Source organism: Oncorhynchus clarkii, chromosome 12 (assembly GCF_045791955.1).
Source record: "Oncorhynchus clarkii lewisi isolate Uvic-CL-2024 chromosome 12, UVic_Ocla_1.0, whole genome shotgun sequence".
Lineage (NCBI taxonomy): Eukaryota > Metazoa > Chordata > Actinopteri > Salmoniformes > Salmonidae > Oncorhynchus > Oncorhynchus clarkii.
The window spans coordinates 73,624,894-73,644,646 of NC_092158.1; the positions used below are offsets into that span (position 1 = coordinate 73,624,894).

The window sequence follows — 19,753 nt, forward strand, 5'->3', positions numbered from 1 at the left end:
TCCTGAGCTATAACAACTATACTGAGCAAAATATAATTGCAACATGTGACAATTTCAAAGATTTTACTGAGTTACAGTTCATATAAGGAAATCAGTCAATTGAAATTAATTCATTAGGCCCTAATCTATAGATTTCACATGACTGGGCATGGGTGCAGCCATGGGTGGGCCTGGGAGGGCATAGGTCCACTCACCTGGGAGCCAGCCCACACTGGGGAGCCAGGCCCAGCCAAACAGAATGCATTTTTCACCACGAAACGTCTTTATTACAGACAGAAATATTCCTCAGCTTCTTCAGCTGTCTGAGTGGCTGGTCTCAGACAATCGCACAGGTGACGAAGCCAGATGTGGAGGTCCTGGGCTAGAGTGGTTACACGTGGTCTGCGGTTGTGAGGCCGGGTTGGATGCACTGCCAAATTCTCTAAAGCGATGTTGGAGCCGGCTTATGGTAGAGAAATTAAGATGTAATTATCTGGCGACAGCTCTGGTGGACATTCCTGCAGTTAGCATGCCGGTTGCACTCTCCATCAAAATTGGAGTTATCTGTGGCATTGTGTTGTGTTATAAAACTGCACTTTTTAGAGTGGCCTTTTATTGTACCCAGCACAAGCTGCACCTGTGTAATGATCATGCTGTTTAATCAGCTTCTTGATATGCCAGACCTGTCAGGTGGATGGATTATCTTGACAAAGGAGAAATGCTCACTAAAAGGGATGTAAACAAATTTGTGAAAAAGATTTGAGAGAAATAAGCTTTTTGTGAGTATGGAACATTTCTGGAATGTTTTATTTCAGCCCATGAAACATGGGACCAACACTTTACATGCTGCGTTTATATTGTTGTTCAGTATAATTCCTTCCACATAACATAAAAGTCCATTAAACCTCAAAAGAGCATGACAAGTGCCCTTGAATCGCCTTTCCTTCAGCAGATCAATGAATGTGAACAGCCAAATCACAAGATTCTGTTGCGCCTTGGCTTTTCCGCTGGCGCTAAGTGGTTCTATTTGGGAAGTGTCCTTCCCTGTGCCATGAAATGGAGCTTTTTCTTCACTGGCTGTGTGTGGAATAATTGCTGCACGTAGAGAGGCAACTCACACCAGCAGCCGCGTAATTAATATGTGTGTGCAAAAGAGAACGAGAGAGGAAGAGAGCGATGTGTAGTATCTGACAGGGAAGCTAAGGGTTGTTGGTGATGGTGCCTTTCACTTGCTCCATGCTGGTTCATGGAAACTAGGAAGGAGATCCTCTGAAGTTGCCATCGTGTTGTTGTGTGTGAAAGAAAAACACATTTTCCTCGCTGACAATATTCTCATGTAGTTTATCACTTCTCTAAAATACTAATTGTTGGCCTATTGCAAAAAGTCTGATTACAATATGAAATCTTGGTTTCCTGGCTGAGGGGAATAACATGTAATACATTTAACTCAGGCTGAAGATGATCTACAATCACACTGAATAATGTGGCATACTCACTCTCAAGGCACAGGAGAGACCTTACAGATGTTTGGGGCCCCGTACACTAGTTAAAAGTCTGTAATAATCCAATTACAAAACCCCACAATGTGTGCATGGATGCCCAGACGGTTGCAGCACAGATATCCTCAACAGATCACCTCTGAGCAGTGCCCAGGAGGTGGTAACACCCATGCTGTGACTCAGAAGCCCTGCGGGGACTCTTGGACAGCATTTGAATAAGCAGGCAAAATAGCCTCCACAATCCAGAGGGAAAAAGCTTCTGATCTGAAAACCTGTCAAAAGCTAGGAAAGAGAGAGCCTGTTCTTAGATGGGTGTAGCATGTATCAACCTGTTATGGGATTTGATATCCTGCAGCCTATTCACAACAGTACACCATACAGCCCACCATCAAATAACACGGAACCCTAAAAGTCATGCTGGCAGTATTGGTGGCCATCCTTCAAGTGCATTATAGGTTCACAAGGAGGAAGCCAGCTATGGTCTTTTCTGAGCCAAAGTCTGGTTTAGTAGCAGCCCTTCCCATGTTAGGCTAGAGCCAAAATACCACTCAAAAACTATCTTTTGGTATTTGTTTCATTTATTGTAAGTTTTCTTCCATATTAAGAGATAAAATAGAAAGATAAAATAAGAATACAAAAACTAACAAACAGATGGAAATTGAACACTAAAGCTCGGTTTAATGAAGGAATTAGCCCCAATAGATGGAATGTACAGTATAATCATGAGAGAAGTAAACAACCATTCTAAGAGAATCCTTGCAGCAATGATAGCTGATAAATCAGGTTATTGGTAATTCAGGTAAGGTTCCCACACTTTGTACAACTGATCTGTTTTAGAATGTGATGTACATGTCAAATATTCCAACGGAACCCATTGAAAAAGTATCTTATGCCAACCTTTAAAAGATGGGACCTTGTCAGTAATCCACTGTAAGATGATGCTTTTCCTCTCTGCGAAGGTTTTACAACCTCCTCTTACCCACAGAGGTAACATGCCTACTAGGGAGACCTAACAGCAAAGAAACCAAATCCAATTCTAGGTCAAGCCCTAGAATTTGTTCAATTTCTTGAAGGACATTAGAACAGTACCTTTGTAATTTGGAAAAGGACCGTGCATATCTCCAAATGTCCTCCCACATCTTCTCGTCGAATAGTAACAGACAGTTCATTCTCCCACACTGGCTTGACCCCTTGTGTGTCTACAGTAGTAAAGGGCCTTAACGCATCATAAAATGAACTTACAGACATTTCCTTTGTGAGGAAAAAATGCATTATTTCAAAGACAGACATATCAGGGTTGCCAACTAAGATGGTGCTCTTCAAAATATGTCCGATTTGTAGAAAGCGGAAATAGTCCTGCTTTTTGGGAGCTGATATTTCTCAACCATCTGCTCCAATGACATTAGAATCCTGTCAGCTAATAAATAATTGAGTCTGCCTATGCCCTTATTAAGCCAAAGGTTAAAACCAACATCCAGCAATCCTGTTACAAATTCATGGTTGTTAAGAATCGGGGTAAGAGCAGAGGTTAGTTTGGACCTTCCCTCAAAACTTTGAACTGATCTCCATGCTTTGAGTGTATTATGTGTAATGGGATTATTGCAGCTATCTTTTATAGATTTGAAGCTTCTGAAAAATAAAATATCCTGCAAGGGGTATTTTGAAAAAGAAGTCACAATATCTAACCAAATAGAGGAGTCATCATTTGTTATCCAATCAGTAATATGCCTTAAGTGGGCACACCACTTATAAAACCTCATATTGGGCAGATCTAAGACCCCTATAGAACCTGGCAGCTGTCTAGGCTTGCGTTTATTCCATATAAAGGAATTTAACCAGCCATTTTAACATTGTATTACTTTATTGGAAAATAAGACAGGGATCATTTGGATTGGGTTAAGTAGTCTAGGTAAAACATTCATTTTCAGAAGGGATATTCTACCTAACCAAGAAATCGGAAGATAATTCCAGCGCTCCATGTTAGTCCATTGTTGATACAATCCCAAAATGTTTTGCTTTACAGCAATTGAGTTAAGATATAGAACTTTCATCAGTGGTGTAAAGTACTTAAGTAAAAATACTTTAATGTACTACTTAAGTAGTTTTTTTGGGTATCTGTACTTTACTATTTATATTTTTGACAACATTCCTAAAGAAAATATGTACATACATTGTCCCTGACACCCAGAAGTTACATTTCAAATGCTCAGGCAGGACAGCATTATGGTCCAATTCATGCACCTATCAATATAACGCGTTGTCATCCGTACTGCCTCTGATCTGGCAGACTCACTAAACACAAATACTGTGTTTGTAAATTATGTGTGAGTGTTGGAGTGTGCCCATGTCTGTCTGTAAATAAAAATACAAATGTGTGTGGTCTGGTTAGCTTAATATAAGGAATTTGATGTATAGCATTTACTTTTACTCAAGTATGACAATTGTGTACTTTCCCCATCACTGTACTTAAGTACATTTAAAACCAGATAGTTATAGACTTTTACTCAAGTACTATTTTACTAGGTGACTTTCACTTTTATGTGAGTCTAACCCTAACCCACTCTCTATTAAGGTATCTTTACTTTTACTCAAGTATGACAATTGAGTACTTCTTCCACCACTGACTTTCAAAATACAGAAAGTGTCACAGTATGATGTGCTTTACATGGTATTTTCCTTTTATTAATTAGCCAAGTAGCTAACAGCTTGTTTGGCTATGCTAAACTGAGTTGGGGTGGAAAAACATCCCCCAAGCAGGAAGCCTTTTCTGCTGTGCAGGCCAATTAAGCATTGGGTATAGGAGATTCAGAGTTCACACAAATTCAAAGTTCACACACATTCTGATTTAACAGCTCATACAGATCAATGCCTGGCATTGGGTCCCGTGTGGCTCAGTTGTCTTCCTGCAGCGATGGTTGTGGGTTCGATTCCCACGTGGACCAGTATGGGAACAAAATGAAAATGTATGCTCTGGATAAATGTAAAATGTAATGGAGTGAGGAAAGATTGAATTGAGTACATTTCCATGTCACTCAATATTACATCCCATTGGGTGGTGGAACCTCCCCTGAGTGACAGCCATTCAAAGTTATTCTAGATTGTCTTCAGCTTGACCCTCATGACCGGGTTCATTCCCAAGGGTGTATGCTAGGATGTGTAAATTGAACTATTGAACCAATCGATAGCCAGTTTGAAACATATTTTTGAGAGACCTAGGAGTTGTTTCAAACCTGCGTCTGATTCTTGGCTCTCCTTTCACATCACACAATTGTTGTCAATCAATCAATCACATTTATTTACAAAGCCCTTTTTACATCAGCAGATGTCACAAAGTGCTTATACAGAAACCCTGCCTAAAACCCCAAACAGCAAGCAATGCAGATGTAGAAGCAGAGTGGCTAGGAAATACTCCCTAGAAAGGCAGGATCCTAAGAAGGAAACCTAGAGAGGAACCAGGCTCTGAGGGGTGGCCAGTCCTCTTTTGGCTGTGCCGGGTGGAGATTATTGCCATTAAGGTCAGATTGTCTGGTCTACCTGAAAGATATATTTTTATTTCATAGATAGTGTGCACATCGCTGAGCCTACCTTGTGTCATGCTATTTGCGTGATACATTTCGCAACACTTTTTCCCCCAGTTTTTTTCTGTTCGGTTATGAGGGCACAAACTCACAGTCAATTTTATATCTCCCAATGTTTTTAATGAATGTCTTCAGTATAACTCTGTAGGATCTCACCTCTTCTCAGTAGCCTCATTACAAGGAGTGACCTTGAGAAATGTCAAGCCTTTAAGTTAATCACTGTGCTAGACCTTAATACAAATACCATAAATGTCTATTTGGCATCTTCACTCAGTTGAGGGACACATTTATTTCAATATCATGAGTTTTGTAAGCTGTTACCAGAATTTGTATATTTTGGATCTGATTGGGAGGTAGACAGTTCCACCTCATTACCTGTTCTCATGTTATAGCCTATTATTTAGAATTCCCATCATTCACAGAAGGGATCATCCACTATATTCAGTCGGGGGTCAGTTTTTTTTTCTTGAGCTGATGGTCGGGGGGAAGGAACATAATTATAAATCATTTGTAGACTGCAATTTGACCCCACGTAGCCCAAACAAATACAATATTTGACTAAAACAATAATTTCAAACCGCGCTTACATTTGTGGGCAGTTACACGTGCCTCTCTATTATGCGTGGGAATACTTGGGAACAGATTTCCAAAATGTAAATCACTTGGAGTTGATTTCATGATGTTTTACAGTCTTTTATGTCTAACAATAAAACCACTTGCAGGCCAAATTTTGCCCGTTTACAGGTTGACTTGATAATATTTGACTTCAGGTACATATTCCATCGACTGTTCCCTGTACCAAATAAACAATAACCTGTTATGTTAATGTTGGTGTAGTTGGCTGAACACAAATATCATTTATTATTGTATAATTTTGAAGCTATAGCAAATGATTATGACAGAAGACACAGGTAGAGCTAGCTAAATGTGACAGGTGGATGAATCTACCCTCTTCTTCACAGAGCGTATTTCTTACATCCCTCCGCAACAGCCCGAGGCGGGGAAAGTGTGCCTTGACTTCCTGTGACTATATATGGAGACCACCGGTATAGCATGAGTGAAGAAGAAAACATCTCCGGGAAAAATGAGAGCGTTTGTCTGTGATCAAATCAAATTAATTAACGTTTATTGCGGCCGATGACTATCTCCTATCTTAAAGAGACAAACACGTATTTTCCGTCGATTTTGTTGTGCTAAAACAGGAACTCAGAGACGCAAGCAAAAACATACGCACATCGCAACTGTGAATGAGAAAGCTACAGGTGAGCATTATTTTTCTTTATCTACAGCATTTCAACTTTATTTAGTTGCACGTATACCATCTCTATTCCATGTCTGTTTTAAAGATGAAAAGAGCACTTTGCATTATTGATTGTGTGCTGTTTCAAGATGTGAACATTTTGGAGGGGGCATTTCATTGTTTTCAAACCTGTTGATTTGAATTGTAACCAACTTGCGTGCATAATCAACGAATATTTTAATAAGTTGACAGATAAATATTTTATGCCATGGTAAAGCGTATGTGTATGAATGTCGTTTTGTTGACACTTATGTGCTAGTCCCCCTTTAAGTTTATTATTCTAAGAAAAAGTTGTTTATCCATCCCCCCAGAATCCAATAATATTAATTTCGGTTTTAAAATGAAATCCTAGTTAATCATGATGCTTTTGGTTGATCTGTTGGTTGATTATTGACCAGAAAAAAAGTACGAACAGGTGATTTCATTTCCTCAACAAGATGTTGTCTAATGGTACGCACAAATATATTATTCAGTCATTTAGTTGTAGGCTATAATTAGCCGACTATCTTTCAGAGGATCTTGTGTTTTCTAACATGCACTCTGCATGTGATCTTTTAAAGGATTTCATCCTGTTGTTCCATCTTAGTTGTTCATGTCAATAATACGTTTTGAAAAGCTACAACCTGTTCCCTGCATGGGTCAAGGCAACCCAACCTTGCTGAACTGAAACTCTTATTTGGTATGTAGAAATCATTTAAGAAACAGACAGGCAGAGATGCACACACCTTTTTTTAAATACTCAAGTATGTCTATCAATTATTATTTTCACTTAAAGGCTAGATGTGTGAATTAATAATAACTGCATAGTTACACACATCCTTTGTAGAGCATACTTTTCCCCAATCAACCAGTCCTGCAAAATTGTCATGAAGCATAGTTTTCTGCATGAGGGATGTATTTGCCAAGGGAACCTTTCTTGTGTATATATCATGCAGTTGTCTTGGAAACTGACTAACCTGATGTAGGGATGGTTGGTGTATTCATTATAGCAATCACTCCTGGTAACCTCCCTTTTAACTTTTAACAATACTTCTGAAACTACCGACGCTCTCTCTCCAATAATTGTGCGATATTGGCCCTCATTTGTGAATTTCAATGAAGAGGGTTGATGCATAATCAGCCTGGTCTTTGTGGCAATACGCTCTGCACTCAGACGATTTGCATGTACCAGAGAGGTGAATGACTGTTATGCAGATTGCAGGAATATGATTTCCTTTTTTAACTAAGCTCTTTAGAGGTAAACAAAAACAAGCGGGGTCCTAAGTGTTCACTTAGAAGGAGCTCGTTAAGTATCTTAAGGAGACAAATAACTCAAACAGGTGTTGTATTTCCACGGCACCTAGAAAGTAATCACTTAGAATTTTAATAATGAATTGCATTTCATCATCATGTACCCAGTGGATGCATTCAGTGAAGAAAATATTGTTTCCTCCACTGAATTTTGCCTCTCCTACATGAGTAGCCTCATAGCCTGTAATTAATCCTGCATCATATTACACTAATCAAAATAATTTAACAAAATGTTCCTCTGGACACATATCGTAAAGTCCCAAAAGACAGAAAATGCTGAATCCTATTTTCTTTTACCATTTTGTTTCACATAATTCTTAGAAGTCCCCCTTGAGTTCTCTTGAGAAAATAGGTCTCTCAATCTTATACAAAGAGAACAATTACATAATAGTCATGTTATGTCTGCACACTGCATTTACAGTGCTGTATTGAGAGTAACATTAGCACACAGTTTGATAGTGCTGTTATTTTTGGGTTATGCCTAATGTATTGTGACATGTGATTGTTTGATTGCTTGGTTCTGTAACGGTCACTTCAGTTTGTGATATGAAAAACACGGTTGATTAGAAATCACTGTCGCGGAGACATCATTCTAAACACAACAGTCACTTGAATGGTTGTTCCCACATCTATGGTTACATCTATGGCTATAAATAATTCCATTCTCTTATTGATTGACAGTTTAAATCTGTCGGTGTGGTACAGTTTCTTCCCTCAGAGCTTTGAGAAAGCCTTCTGTTGCAGGTTAGAGACTACTTGATTCTAGAGCCTAGCCCTATGAGTCACACTCTCAGCACTACTGGTGCTATAAAAAACACTGGCTAACCCTGTCTATTCCCTGCACCCCTCTCTCTCTCTCTCTCTCTCTCCTTAAACATCCAAAGAGCAACTTGTGAAAAGGTTGAGTGAGAGGGTAACATCATTTCGATGTGTCCGTATGTCAGTTTGGCCCTTATAGTAGGCCTACGTATGACTATGAGTCTACGGATCCAGGCCGTATTATGTTGGTTGAAGGGTTCCCCCAGTCCTTTTTTTCTAAAGAGAGACGAACACACTGTGAATCATTCATTTGTCACGTCACTCAGGATCATGGTTTTTGTAAAGGATCGAGCTCATAAGCATTTACCTTCACCATCATGCAACCTTTCATTTAATAATGAATATCCTGTCATTGTCACCATGGTTGATATTGTGTTGTGTTTGAGGTTGTGTTTGTGTTTGTATTGAGAGTTGAGTTGAGTAGCATAAAGAGGAGACCTTCATTATCTACGTAACATAACCAGTCTGTATTGTTTTGCATATCATGTAATGCATTGCATGTACCCAGTGAATTCAGAGAATAGTCCTAAAAGTAAATTCTCATTGAATAGAGAATTGTTGCTCCCTGCAGTATGCCCTTTTTCATGTGGCTCTCTAAGTAGTTTCTGCTCTATTGCCAGGTAGTAGCTTTGTATAGCCTAACTAGCACAGAAAGACTTTACCCATGCTGTAAAACAGCTCCCAGACTCTTTCCCACCAACACTGACGAATATTCACTGCCTATCGATCTCAGATGCAAAGTGTCAGTCTTATGTCAAGTCTGAATTGAGCGCCCGCTGATCACCCTAACAGATTGGCTCATTGGCTGTACAGGGGCTGCTGAGAATAATCTACTATCGTGGAACCTCTGATTGTCATCGGGTGGTTCTGCCAAAGCCTGGAGGGGATCAGAGCCCTTATCTATCTAGACATGCACACAGATCCCAATGATACTGTAGCTATGTCTCCCCATTCCATGTGAGGAATTTTCTCTCCATGTTCAACAAGATGTGGAGCTCCCAGCCCAACACCTTCTGTCTGCCATGTCACAATGCCCAGGACTATAGTATGGCTGTTATGTTTGTGTTGGACATAAGCGATCCCTTGTTAAATCAATAAGGTCCTTTCCCCCCCTGATTATCTGTGATGAGCCATTCACACAGGTTTCAGTCTGGGGGCCTGAGTGACCACTTGTTTGGTCCATGCACAAAGGATTCATCAATCAAATAGATAGTTGTTAGTTGGGTTTGTTCCATAATGATGTTTTTTTTTGTGTGTATTTGAATGTAATTACATTATGACAAAGCTGAAGGTCAACATGTGGATATCTTTATTATTTAATTATCATTTTCAGTGTATGTCCCAAAACCACAATAATATTGAGCAGTTACAACTGTGGAAAATACAATTGGATTAGAGAAGAAACACACACACACACACACACATATATACACACACACACACACACACACACACACACACACACACACACACACACACACACACACACACACACACACACAGTAAGCCATATACAGTACAGTCCATGCACATAATCAAGTAGATCTCCCATAGGACCAAAGAAGATCATTTAAACAATCTATATTCTGAGGGACTGGCAGGACCGCCACCAAACATGGCTAAATAGATGACACTTGTGGACTAATTGATAACAACAGCATTCAAATGACATTTTCTAAAAATTCCTGCCCTCTATTTTGAATATGATATCATGGCAGAATCTGTTCACTCAATCCTGAAGAAATGAGACAAAAAAAGCTTGCTTGTGAGACTCCAGGGTCCCACTGATGGATACACTTTACAGCAGCAGTCTAGGCTGGCTGATGTCATTTAACCAGTAGGTTAACCAATCTATAAGGATGATAATGACATCAGCGGCAGGATGAGTCCCCAGCGACAGAATGGGAGATTGTTTTTATAGATATGAGTCATAAATCCATTTTTATCTTCATCACAATTGGCATTGGAAATAACTGTGTCATACTGGCTCCCTGGGAGTCTGATGATGGGGTATTTGCAGTCCTTTAGCCTCATTGAATACGGAGCTGAGGAGATGAGAATCCAGGTGTGATCAGGACCAACTTTTGCCTCATTGCTGCTATGGTGTGATAAGTTAGCCTGGCCAGGGGAAGACTGATATAATAACATCAAGTGATTATTAATGCAGCCTGCCTCGGTAGAATTCTGTCTACCTGGATTTCCCAACCCTTTTCTCTCCCTCCACCGTTACCATAGAGACCCCTCCATCCCCTAACAGCAAGGAGCCTTTTGCTGCCGGGGCTCGCTGGCTTCTCACAGGAGAAATACAGTGTTGAGCATCGCCGTCAGTCTCTGTTAAGGTTCGGGCACCTGTGATGTGTGAGAGTGAGAGTGTGAGTGTGAGAGTGAGAGTGAGTGACATTCACTTGGCTGTGAGTGTTTCCTTGGCACGTTGACTCATTTTTTGTCACTGGGACTTGATGACTGAGACAGAGTGACATCCAGTTGGGAGGCCAGCCACGTCTAATTGAAATGAGCTGCTCACCTGGGAGAAGGCTTCTCCCTGACTGTGATGCTTTGCTAACTGTCACTAGTCAGAGCTGCAAGTGTATACCTAACAGACAGGTATTGGATCTGAGACACAAGCAGGTATCTGGTGTTTGTTGCTCTGTTAAAACAGCATCAGGTGTCTAATGACCTTGGGGAAACATGAAACGGTGCACACAGATGACCAATATATGAACAAATCTCTCTCACAAAAGCCTCTCCTGAGAAATGAAAGTGTGAAATGAAAACAGTACTTCTTATCATGTGGGTTTAACTATGGTGTCACTGTATAGGAAATAGTGGCATGAGATTCAAACCCACTTCATTCATAGGCAGTAACTCTTTTGACCCATTTCCAAGGGGCACTGCAATCCAGAACCTTCCTCAATGGAGGCGTTATAGACATATGAATACCTACATCTATGATACTGTTCACATTCTAACTAAAAGTGCGAGGCAAGCGCACTATCTGTCTCGAACAGTTACATTGAATTAATTCCTATTACAAATATATTGTCTAGCTAGCTGTGTTATTTAATGTGTCACTTTCACTGTTTGAGAGAAAGCAGAACACAGAGCTGCCAGTCTGTCTCTCTTCCACTTCCATCAGAGATGTGACAAAAGAAAAACATTTGCTGTCAGCTGATGAAAAGAATGTATATCTGTCCCCTGAAAAAACTTTGCCATCAATCAAACCCTCTCTCTTGTATCCATGTAATTTCTTGTCTTTTAGTGCCTTTTAGTTTTTTTCTCTACCTCTACATTGTACTGTTGCTGCGTCTACTAGTGTCAGCCACCATACAAGCTGGTCAGAGGCTGGAGAGTGACTCATACTCACTGAGGTGGAACCTAACATTGGACTTGTTCTTTAGAAGTCTCACATCGTATCACAGTTTAACTAGAACCCTTAAGAACAAAGTCAGGGATGAATTAGGCGTCTGTGATGATGATACTTCTATCTTAGCAGCACTTCTCTCTGCTACAGTAGATGGGGGTCGGTGGAGGAGGATTTGAGAGAGCATTGCTTTAAGGAGAGTTATTGCAGGTAGGTTTGTCACAACAGTGGCCAACCAGCAAGTCTATGATGAAATCAACCAGCATACGATATCAGTCAGCCTTGGACAGAAATAGCACGTACCTTCTGCCATGGGTTGAGTATAATTGAGTTAAGAGGGTGTGATTACTGTGATTAACCCTGTGTTTATGTAGCCAAAGGGAAGCTCCTCAAGTGGATATATCACATCTGTGGTAGATACTGTATATCCAACTATAGTTCAAATAAACACTGGGATAAACAATTACAAGGATTTTCAGACATTTACTGAACATTGTTGTACAACCTGACACTTGTTTTAGGCTCATGTTCATGTGAATTATTCTCCTTGTGACCCCAGGTAGTGAATGAGCATGACGACGTTGCTGGACCTGAAGAGCAGTGTTCTGAGGCAGGTTCAGAGGAGCCAGTCTCTAAGGGGGAGGAGGGAGCCAGCAACCTCAGCAGCCAGCAGCATCCCTGTCACACACTTCCCTGACCAGTTACCTCACGGGTGAGTCTCACACACTGCCTTGACCAACTACCTCACGGGTGAGTCTCACACACTGCCCTGACCAACTACCTCACGGGTGAGTCTCACACACTGCCCTGACCAACTACCTCACAGGTGAGTCTCACACACTGCCCTGACCAACTACCTCACAGGTGAGTCTCACACACTGCCCTGACCAGCTACCTCACAGGTGAGTCTCACACACTACCCTGACCAGCTACCTCATGGGTGAGGCTCAGTGGCACACAGAAGTAACAGCAGTTATAATCGCACACATGCATGTAAACATGGATATTCACTCACTCACTCACTCACTCAGGTAATAATAATAATATAGCACTTTTTATTACAAAATGGAATCTCAAAGTGCTTCCAAAGAAACAAATTATAAAAAATGAAAAGCGAAAGCTGTCTCCAGTCAGCCTTATAGGCAGTTTGAAAAGGCAGTCAGTCTCTGGTATGACTTGAGTGGAGAGAGTGGCATTGATGGTTAGCCAGGGAGAAAGTCAGTCTGACAGATACAGCTACAAACACAGGAACATTCAGACTGGATGAAGGAAAGGTACCTCTGTCTCTGAGAAGAAGGCCGAGTCTGGTGCTGGGGACTATAAATATTCTGGACAAACCCAATATGTTTAATGTGTCCCTCTCCTCTACTCCAGAGATGGGACCTGTTTCTAAAATGCCTCGATCAGTCTGGTCTTCCCCAAGGAGACATCAAACATCCCAAAATACCAACAGCTACATGCACAGTCAGACACTCAGTGAACGGGGAACATTGCTTTTGGGGGGGAACAACACTTAGAAATACTTCAATGGTCTATCATTTATCTTTAATATGTAACTAGAACTTTTCATAACTTTTATCAAAAAGGAACGACCCAAATTAATCCAATACGTGTCAACAGAATTGTCTTATGTTATTTATTAACACATTTATTTGATTGATTAACGCCAAACTGGGATGGTTGTGATTAGCTGTCATCCTAAGGATATTGGCAGATGAATAGGCCACAGCAGAATTGACTGGCGCAGGTGAATAAATCAATTGTTTTTCCAGTCATCCTTTGGAGCGAGACTTCTGTTTTGATTCCTCTTCAGCTGAATGTCAAAGTCAAAAGTAATGGGCATGTGAACCTTGAGGTTTCTATAGCAACCCAACAACGTCTGTTTGTTACAGCCTGCTACTAAAATATGAACAGCTAGATGGTTAATGATGGCGCCTATTTTATTTGTGAGGGAGAAAAACACCTGTGATGCTCTTTGCAGAAATGTTTGTAATTATTACTTTGATCTGTTGAATTATCAAACACTGGCCCTTTAAAAGACTTGAGGAGCTACAGCGACCCAACACTATTGATACACAGGGGAGATTGGGGTTGGTTGTCTCAGGAGTGGGTTGTCTCAGGAGTGGCTTGTCTCAGGGGTGGGTTTGTCTCAAGGGTGGGTTGTCTCAGGCGTTGGTTGTATCACGGATGGGTTTGTCTCATGGGTGGGTTGTCTCAGGTGCGGGTTGTCTCAGGGGTTGGTTTGTCTCAGGGGTGGGTTTGTCTCAGGGGTGGGTTGTCTCAGGGTGGGTTTGTCTCAGGGGTGGTTTGTCTCAGGGGTGGGTTGTGTCAGAGGTGGGTTGTCTCAGGGGTTGGTTTGTCTCAGGGATGGGTTGTCTCATGGGTGGGTTTACCTCAGGGGTGGTTTGTCTCAGGGGTGGTTTGTCTCAGGGGCGGGTTGTCTCAGGGGTGGGTTGTCTCAGGTGCGGGTTGTCTCAGGGGTTGGTTTGTCTCAGGGATGGGTTGTCTCAGAGGTGGGTTTATCTCAGGGGTGGATTTATCTCAGGGGTGGGTTGTCTCAGGGGTGGGTTGTCTCAGGGGGGGGGTTGTCTCAGAGGTTGGTGGTTTCAGGCGTTGGTTGTATCACGAGTTAGTTGTCTCAGGAGTTGATTGTATCATGAGTTGATTATCACAGTGTTAATCACTCCCAATCTAATCTTTTTAAGGGTGTGATGTGTGAATTTTATAAAATAACTCATCCACCTGGTCAATTTGTGTCAGCATAACGAAACATTGAAGTGAGAGGAATTCATGTGTTTTTCATAAGTAAAATCAAAACGTATGTATATTGGTGCTTCTATTGTAAATTTTTCTAGGTCAAGCCATGTGGTATCTAGCATCTTAACTCGGTTTTTACATGTAAGTGTCTATCTGGGAAGAACACCTTTTTATATACTGGCGCTGTTGAGTGGAACAAACTACCACAGCAACTCAAAGCCATGTCGACCATAACGTAATTTAAAAAGAATGTCAAAAGCTGGCTAATGATCGACCAATAGAAAACATGATGTCTGTATGCAATGCTCTAGGCTATGACAATGTCGTCCTGTCTTTTGTTTTGTTATGTGTTATATGCCTAGTAGCCTAGGCCTACTATGTCTGTTTTTGTGTCATCTTTGAAGATAGGTAGATAGACAGTGCATTTACTATCTACCTACCTACCTACCTACCTACCTACAGTTGAAGTCGGAAGTTTACATACACTGAGGTTGGAGTCATTGAAACTCGTTTTTCAACCACTCCACAAATTTCTTGTTAACAAACTATAGTTTTGGCAAGTCAGTTAGGACATCTACTTTGTGCATGACACAAGTCATTTTTCCAACAACTGTTTACAGACAGATTATTTAATTTATAATTCACTCTATCACAGTACCAGTGGGTCAGAAGTTTACATACACTAAGTTGACTGTGCCTTTAAACAGCTTGGAAAATTCCTGAAAATTATGTCATTGCTTTAGAAGCTTCTGTTAGGCTAATTGACATAATTTAAGTCAATTGGAGGTGTGCCTGTGGATGTATTTCGAGGCCTACCTTCAAACTCAGTGCCTCATTGCTTGACATCATGGGAAAATCAATAGAAATCAGCCAAGACCTCAGATTTTTTTTTTTTTACCTCCACAAGGCTGGTTCATCATTGGGAGCAATTTCCAAACTCCAAAAGGTACCATGTTCATCTGTACAAACAATAGTACGCAAGTACAAACACCATGGGACCACGCAGCCGTCATACCGCTCAGGAAGGAGACACGTTCTGTCTCCTAGATATGAACGTACTTTGGTGTGAAAAGCGCAAATCAATCCCAGAATAACAGCAAAGGACCTTGTGAAGATGCTGGAGGAAACAGGTACAAAACTATCTATATCCACAGTAAAACGAGTCCTATATTGACATAACCTGAAAGGCCGCTCAGCAAGGAAGAAGCCACTGCTCCAAAACCACCATAAAAAAGCCAGACTAAGGTTTGCAACTGCACATGGGGACAAAGATCTTACTTTTCGAGAAATGTCCTCTGGTCTGATGAAACAAAAATAGGACTGCTTGGCTATAATGACCATCGTTATGTTTGGAGGAAAAACGGCGATGCTTGCAAGCCGAAGAACACCATCCCAACCGTGAATCACGGGGGTGGCAGCATCATGCTGTGGGGGTTCTTTGCTGCAGGAGGTTCTGGTGTACTTCACAAAATAGACGGCGTTATGAGGTAGGAAAATTATGTGGATATATTGAAGCAACATCTCCAGACATTAGTCAGGAAGTTAAAGCTTGGTCGCAAATGGGTCTTCCAAATGGACAATGACCCCAAGCATACTTCCAAAGTTGTGGCAAAATGGCTTAAGGACAACAAGGTCAAGGTATTGGAGTGGCCATCACAAAGCCCTGACCTCAATCCTATAGAAAAGTTGTGGGCAGAAGGAATGGGCCAAAATTCACCCAACTTATTGTGGGAAGATTGTGGAACGCTACCCGAAACATTTGACCCAAGTTAAACAATTTAAAGGCAATGCTAACAAATATTAATTGAGTGTATGTAAACTTTTGACCCACTGGGAATGTGATGAAATAAATAAAAGCTGAAATAAATCATTCTCTCTACTATTATTCTGATATTTCACATTCTTAAAATAAAGTGGTGATCCTAACTGACCTAAGACAGGGAATTTTTACAAGGATTAAATGTCAGGAATTGTGAAAAACTGAGTTTAAATGTATTTGGTTAAGGTGTATGTAAACTTCCGACTTCAACTGTATCTACCTACGGTGCATTCGGAAAGTATTCAGACCCATTGACTTTTTTCACATTTTGTTACGTTACAGCCTTATTCTAAATTTGAATAAATTCAAATTCAATGTGTTCCTCATCAATACCCCATATTAACAAAGCTAAACCGTTTTTTAGACATTTTTGCTAATTTATGACATTTTTTAAACTGAACTTATTTACATAAGTATTCAGACCCTTTGCTATGAGACTTGAAATTGAGCTTAGGTGAGTCCTGTTTCCATTGATCATCCTTAAGATGTTTCTACAACTTGATTGGGGTCCCCCTGTGGTAAATTCAATTGATTGGATGTGATTTGGAAAGGCACACACCTGTCTATATACAGTGCATTGCGAAAGTATTCGGCCCCCTTGAACTTTGCGACCTTTTACCACATTTCAGGCTTAAAACAAGAAGAATCAACAACAAGTGGGACACAATCATGAAGTGGAACGACATTTATTGGATATTTCAAAATTTTTTAACAAATCAAAAACTGAAAAATTGGGCGTGCAAAATTATTCAGCCCCCTTAAGTTAATACTTTGTAGCGCCACCTTTTGCTGCGATTACAGCTGTAAGTCGCTTGGGGTATGTCTCTATCAGTTTTGCACATCGAGAGACTGACATTTTTTCCCATTCCTCCTTGCAAAACAGCTCGAGCTCAGTGAGGTTGGATGGAGAGCATTTGTGAACAGCAGTTTTCAGTTCTTTCCACAGATTCTCGATTGGATTCAGGTCTGGACTTTGACTTGGCCATTCTAACACCTGGATATGTTTATTTTTGAACCATTCCATTGTAGATTTTGCTTTATGTTTTGGATCATTGTCTTGTTGGAAGACAAATCTCCGTCCCAGTCTCAGGTCTTTTGCAGACTCCATCAGGTTTTCTTCCAGAATGGTCCTGTATTTGGCTCCATCCATCTTCCCATCAATTTTAACCATCTTCCCTGTCCCTGCTGAAGAAAAGCAGGCCCTAACCATGATGCTGCCACCACCATGTTTGACAGTGGGGATGGTGTGTGATGAGCTGTGTTGCTTTTACGCCAAACATAACGTCTTGCATTGTTGCCAAAAAGTTCAATTTTGGTTTCATCTGACCAGAGCACATTCTTCCACATGTTTGGTGTGTCTCCCAGGTGACTTGTGGCAAACGACACTTTTTATGGATATCTTTAAGAAATGGCTTTCTTCTTGCCACTCTTCCATAAAGGCCAGATTTGTGCAATATACGACTGATTGTTGTCCTATGGACAGAGTCTCCCACCTCAGCTGTAGATCTCTGCAGTTCATCCAGAGTGATCATGGGCCTCTTGGCTGCATCTCTGATCAGTCTTCTCCTTGTATGAGCTGAAAGTTTAGAGGGACGGCCAGGTCTTGGTAGATTTGCAGTGGTCTGATACTCCTTCCATTTCAATATTATCGCTTGCACAGTGCTCCTTGGGATGTTTAAAGCTTGGGAAATCTTTTTGTATCCAAATCCGGCTTTAAACTTCTTCACAACAGTATCTCGGACCTGCCTGGTGTGTTCCTTGTTCTTCATGATGCTCTCTGCGCTTTTAACGGACCTCTGAGACTATCACAGTGCAGGTGCATTTATACGGAGACTTGATTGCACACAGGTGGATTGTATTTATCATCATTAGTCATTTAGGTCAACATTGGATCATTCAGAGATCCTCACTGAACTTCTGGAGAGAGTTTGCTGCACTGAAAGTAAAGGGGCTGAATAATTTTGCACGCCCAATTTTTCAGTTTTTGATTTGTTAAAAAAGTTTGAAATATCCAATAAATGTTGTTCCACTTCATGATTGTGTCCCACTTGTTGTTGATTCTTCACAAAAAAATACAGTTTTATATCTTTATGTTTGAAGCCTGAAATGTGGCAAAAGGTCACAAAGTTCAAGGGGGCCGAATACTTTCGCAATGCACTGTAAGGTCCCACAGTTGACAGTGCATGTCAGAGCAAAAAACAAGTGATGAGGTCGAAGGAATTGTCTGTAGAGGTCAGAGACATGATTGTGTCGAGGCACAGATCTGGAGAAAGGTACCAAAAAATGGTTGCAGGATTGAAGGATGGAAGAAGTTTGGAACCATCAAGACTCTTCCTAGAGCTGGCCGTCCGACAAAACTGAGCAATCGGGGGAGAAAGGTCTTGGTCAGGGAGATGACCAAGAGCCTGATGGTCACTCTGACAGAGCTCTAGAGTTCCTCTGTGGTGATGGGGGAACCTTCCAGAAGGACAACTACCTCTGCAGAACTCCACCAATCAAGCCTTTATGGTAGATTGGTCAGACTGAAGCCACTCCTCAGTTAAAGGCACATGACAGCCCGTTTGGAGTTTGCCAAAAGTTACATAAAGGACTCTCAGACCATGAGAAACAAAATTCTCTGGTCTGATGAAACAAAGATTGAACTCTTTGGCCTGAATGCCAACCATCACGTCTGGAAGAAATCTGGCACAATCCCTACGGTGAAGCATGGTGGTGGCAGCATCATGCTGTGGGGATGTTTTTCAGCGGCAGGGTCTGGGAGGCTAGTCAGGATCGAGGGAAAGATGAACGGAGCAAAGTACAGAGAGATCCTTGATTAAAACCTGCTCCAGAGCGCTCAGGACCTCAGACTTGGGAGAAGGTTCACCTTCCAACAGGACAACAACCCTAAGCACACAGCCAAGACAACACAGGAGTGGCTTCGGGACAAATCTGTGAATGTCCTTGAGTGGCCCAGCCAGAGCCCAGAATGGACCTGATCGAAGAGAGACCTGAAAATAGCTGTGCAGCAACGTTCCCCATCCAAACTGACAGCGCTTGAGAGGATCTGCAGAGAAGAATGGGAGAAACTCCCCAAATACAGGTGTGCCAAGCTTGTAGTGTCATACCCAAGAAGACTCGAGGCTGTAATTGCTGCCAAAGTTGCTTGAACAAAGTACTGAGTAAAGGGTCTGAATACTTATGTAAATATGATATTTCATTTAAAAAAATGTTTTTAAAATTATGGGATATTATGTATAGATAGTTTTTTTCCCTGCATCAATGTAATCAATTTTAGAATTGATTTACATTGGGGGGGTTAGGGGGTTGGTTGTCATTATCAACTCCATTATAATACATCCCAAGCTCTTT

General features: G+C 41.1%; 1 protein-coding gene across 1 annotated transcript in view; it reads left to right on the top strand.

Annotated features, from left to right (window-relative positions):
• Positions 1–968: 968 nt before the first annotated feature.
• The window catches only part of LOC139421229 (BAI1-associated protein 3-like), a 41,729-nt gene continuing 22,944 nt past the window's right edge, over positions 969–19,753 (top strand). Inside the window, exons 1-2 of the mRNA XM_071171915.1 lie at positions 969–6,318; positions 12,386–12,538. Of these exons, the coding sequence (XP_071028016.1) occupies positions 12,393–12,538 (146 nt within the window). The 5' untranslated portion in view covers positions 969–6,318; positions 12,386–12,392. The remainder of the gene's footprint in view (positions 6,319–12,385; positions 12,539–19,753) is intronic.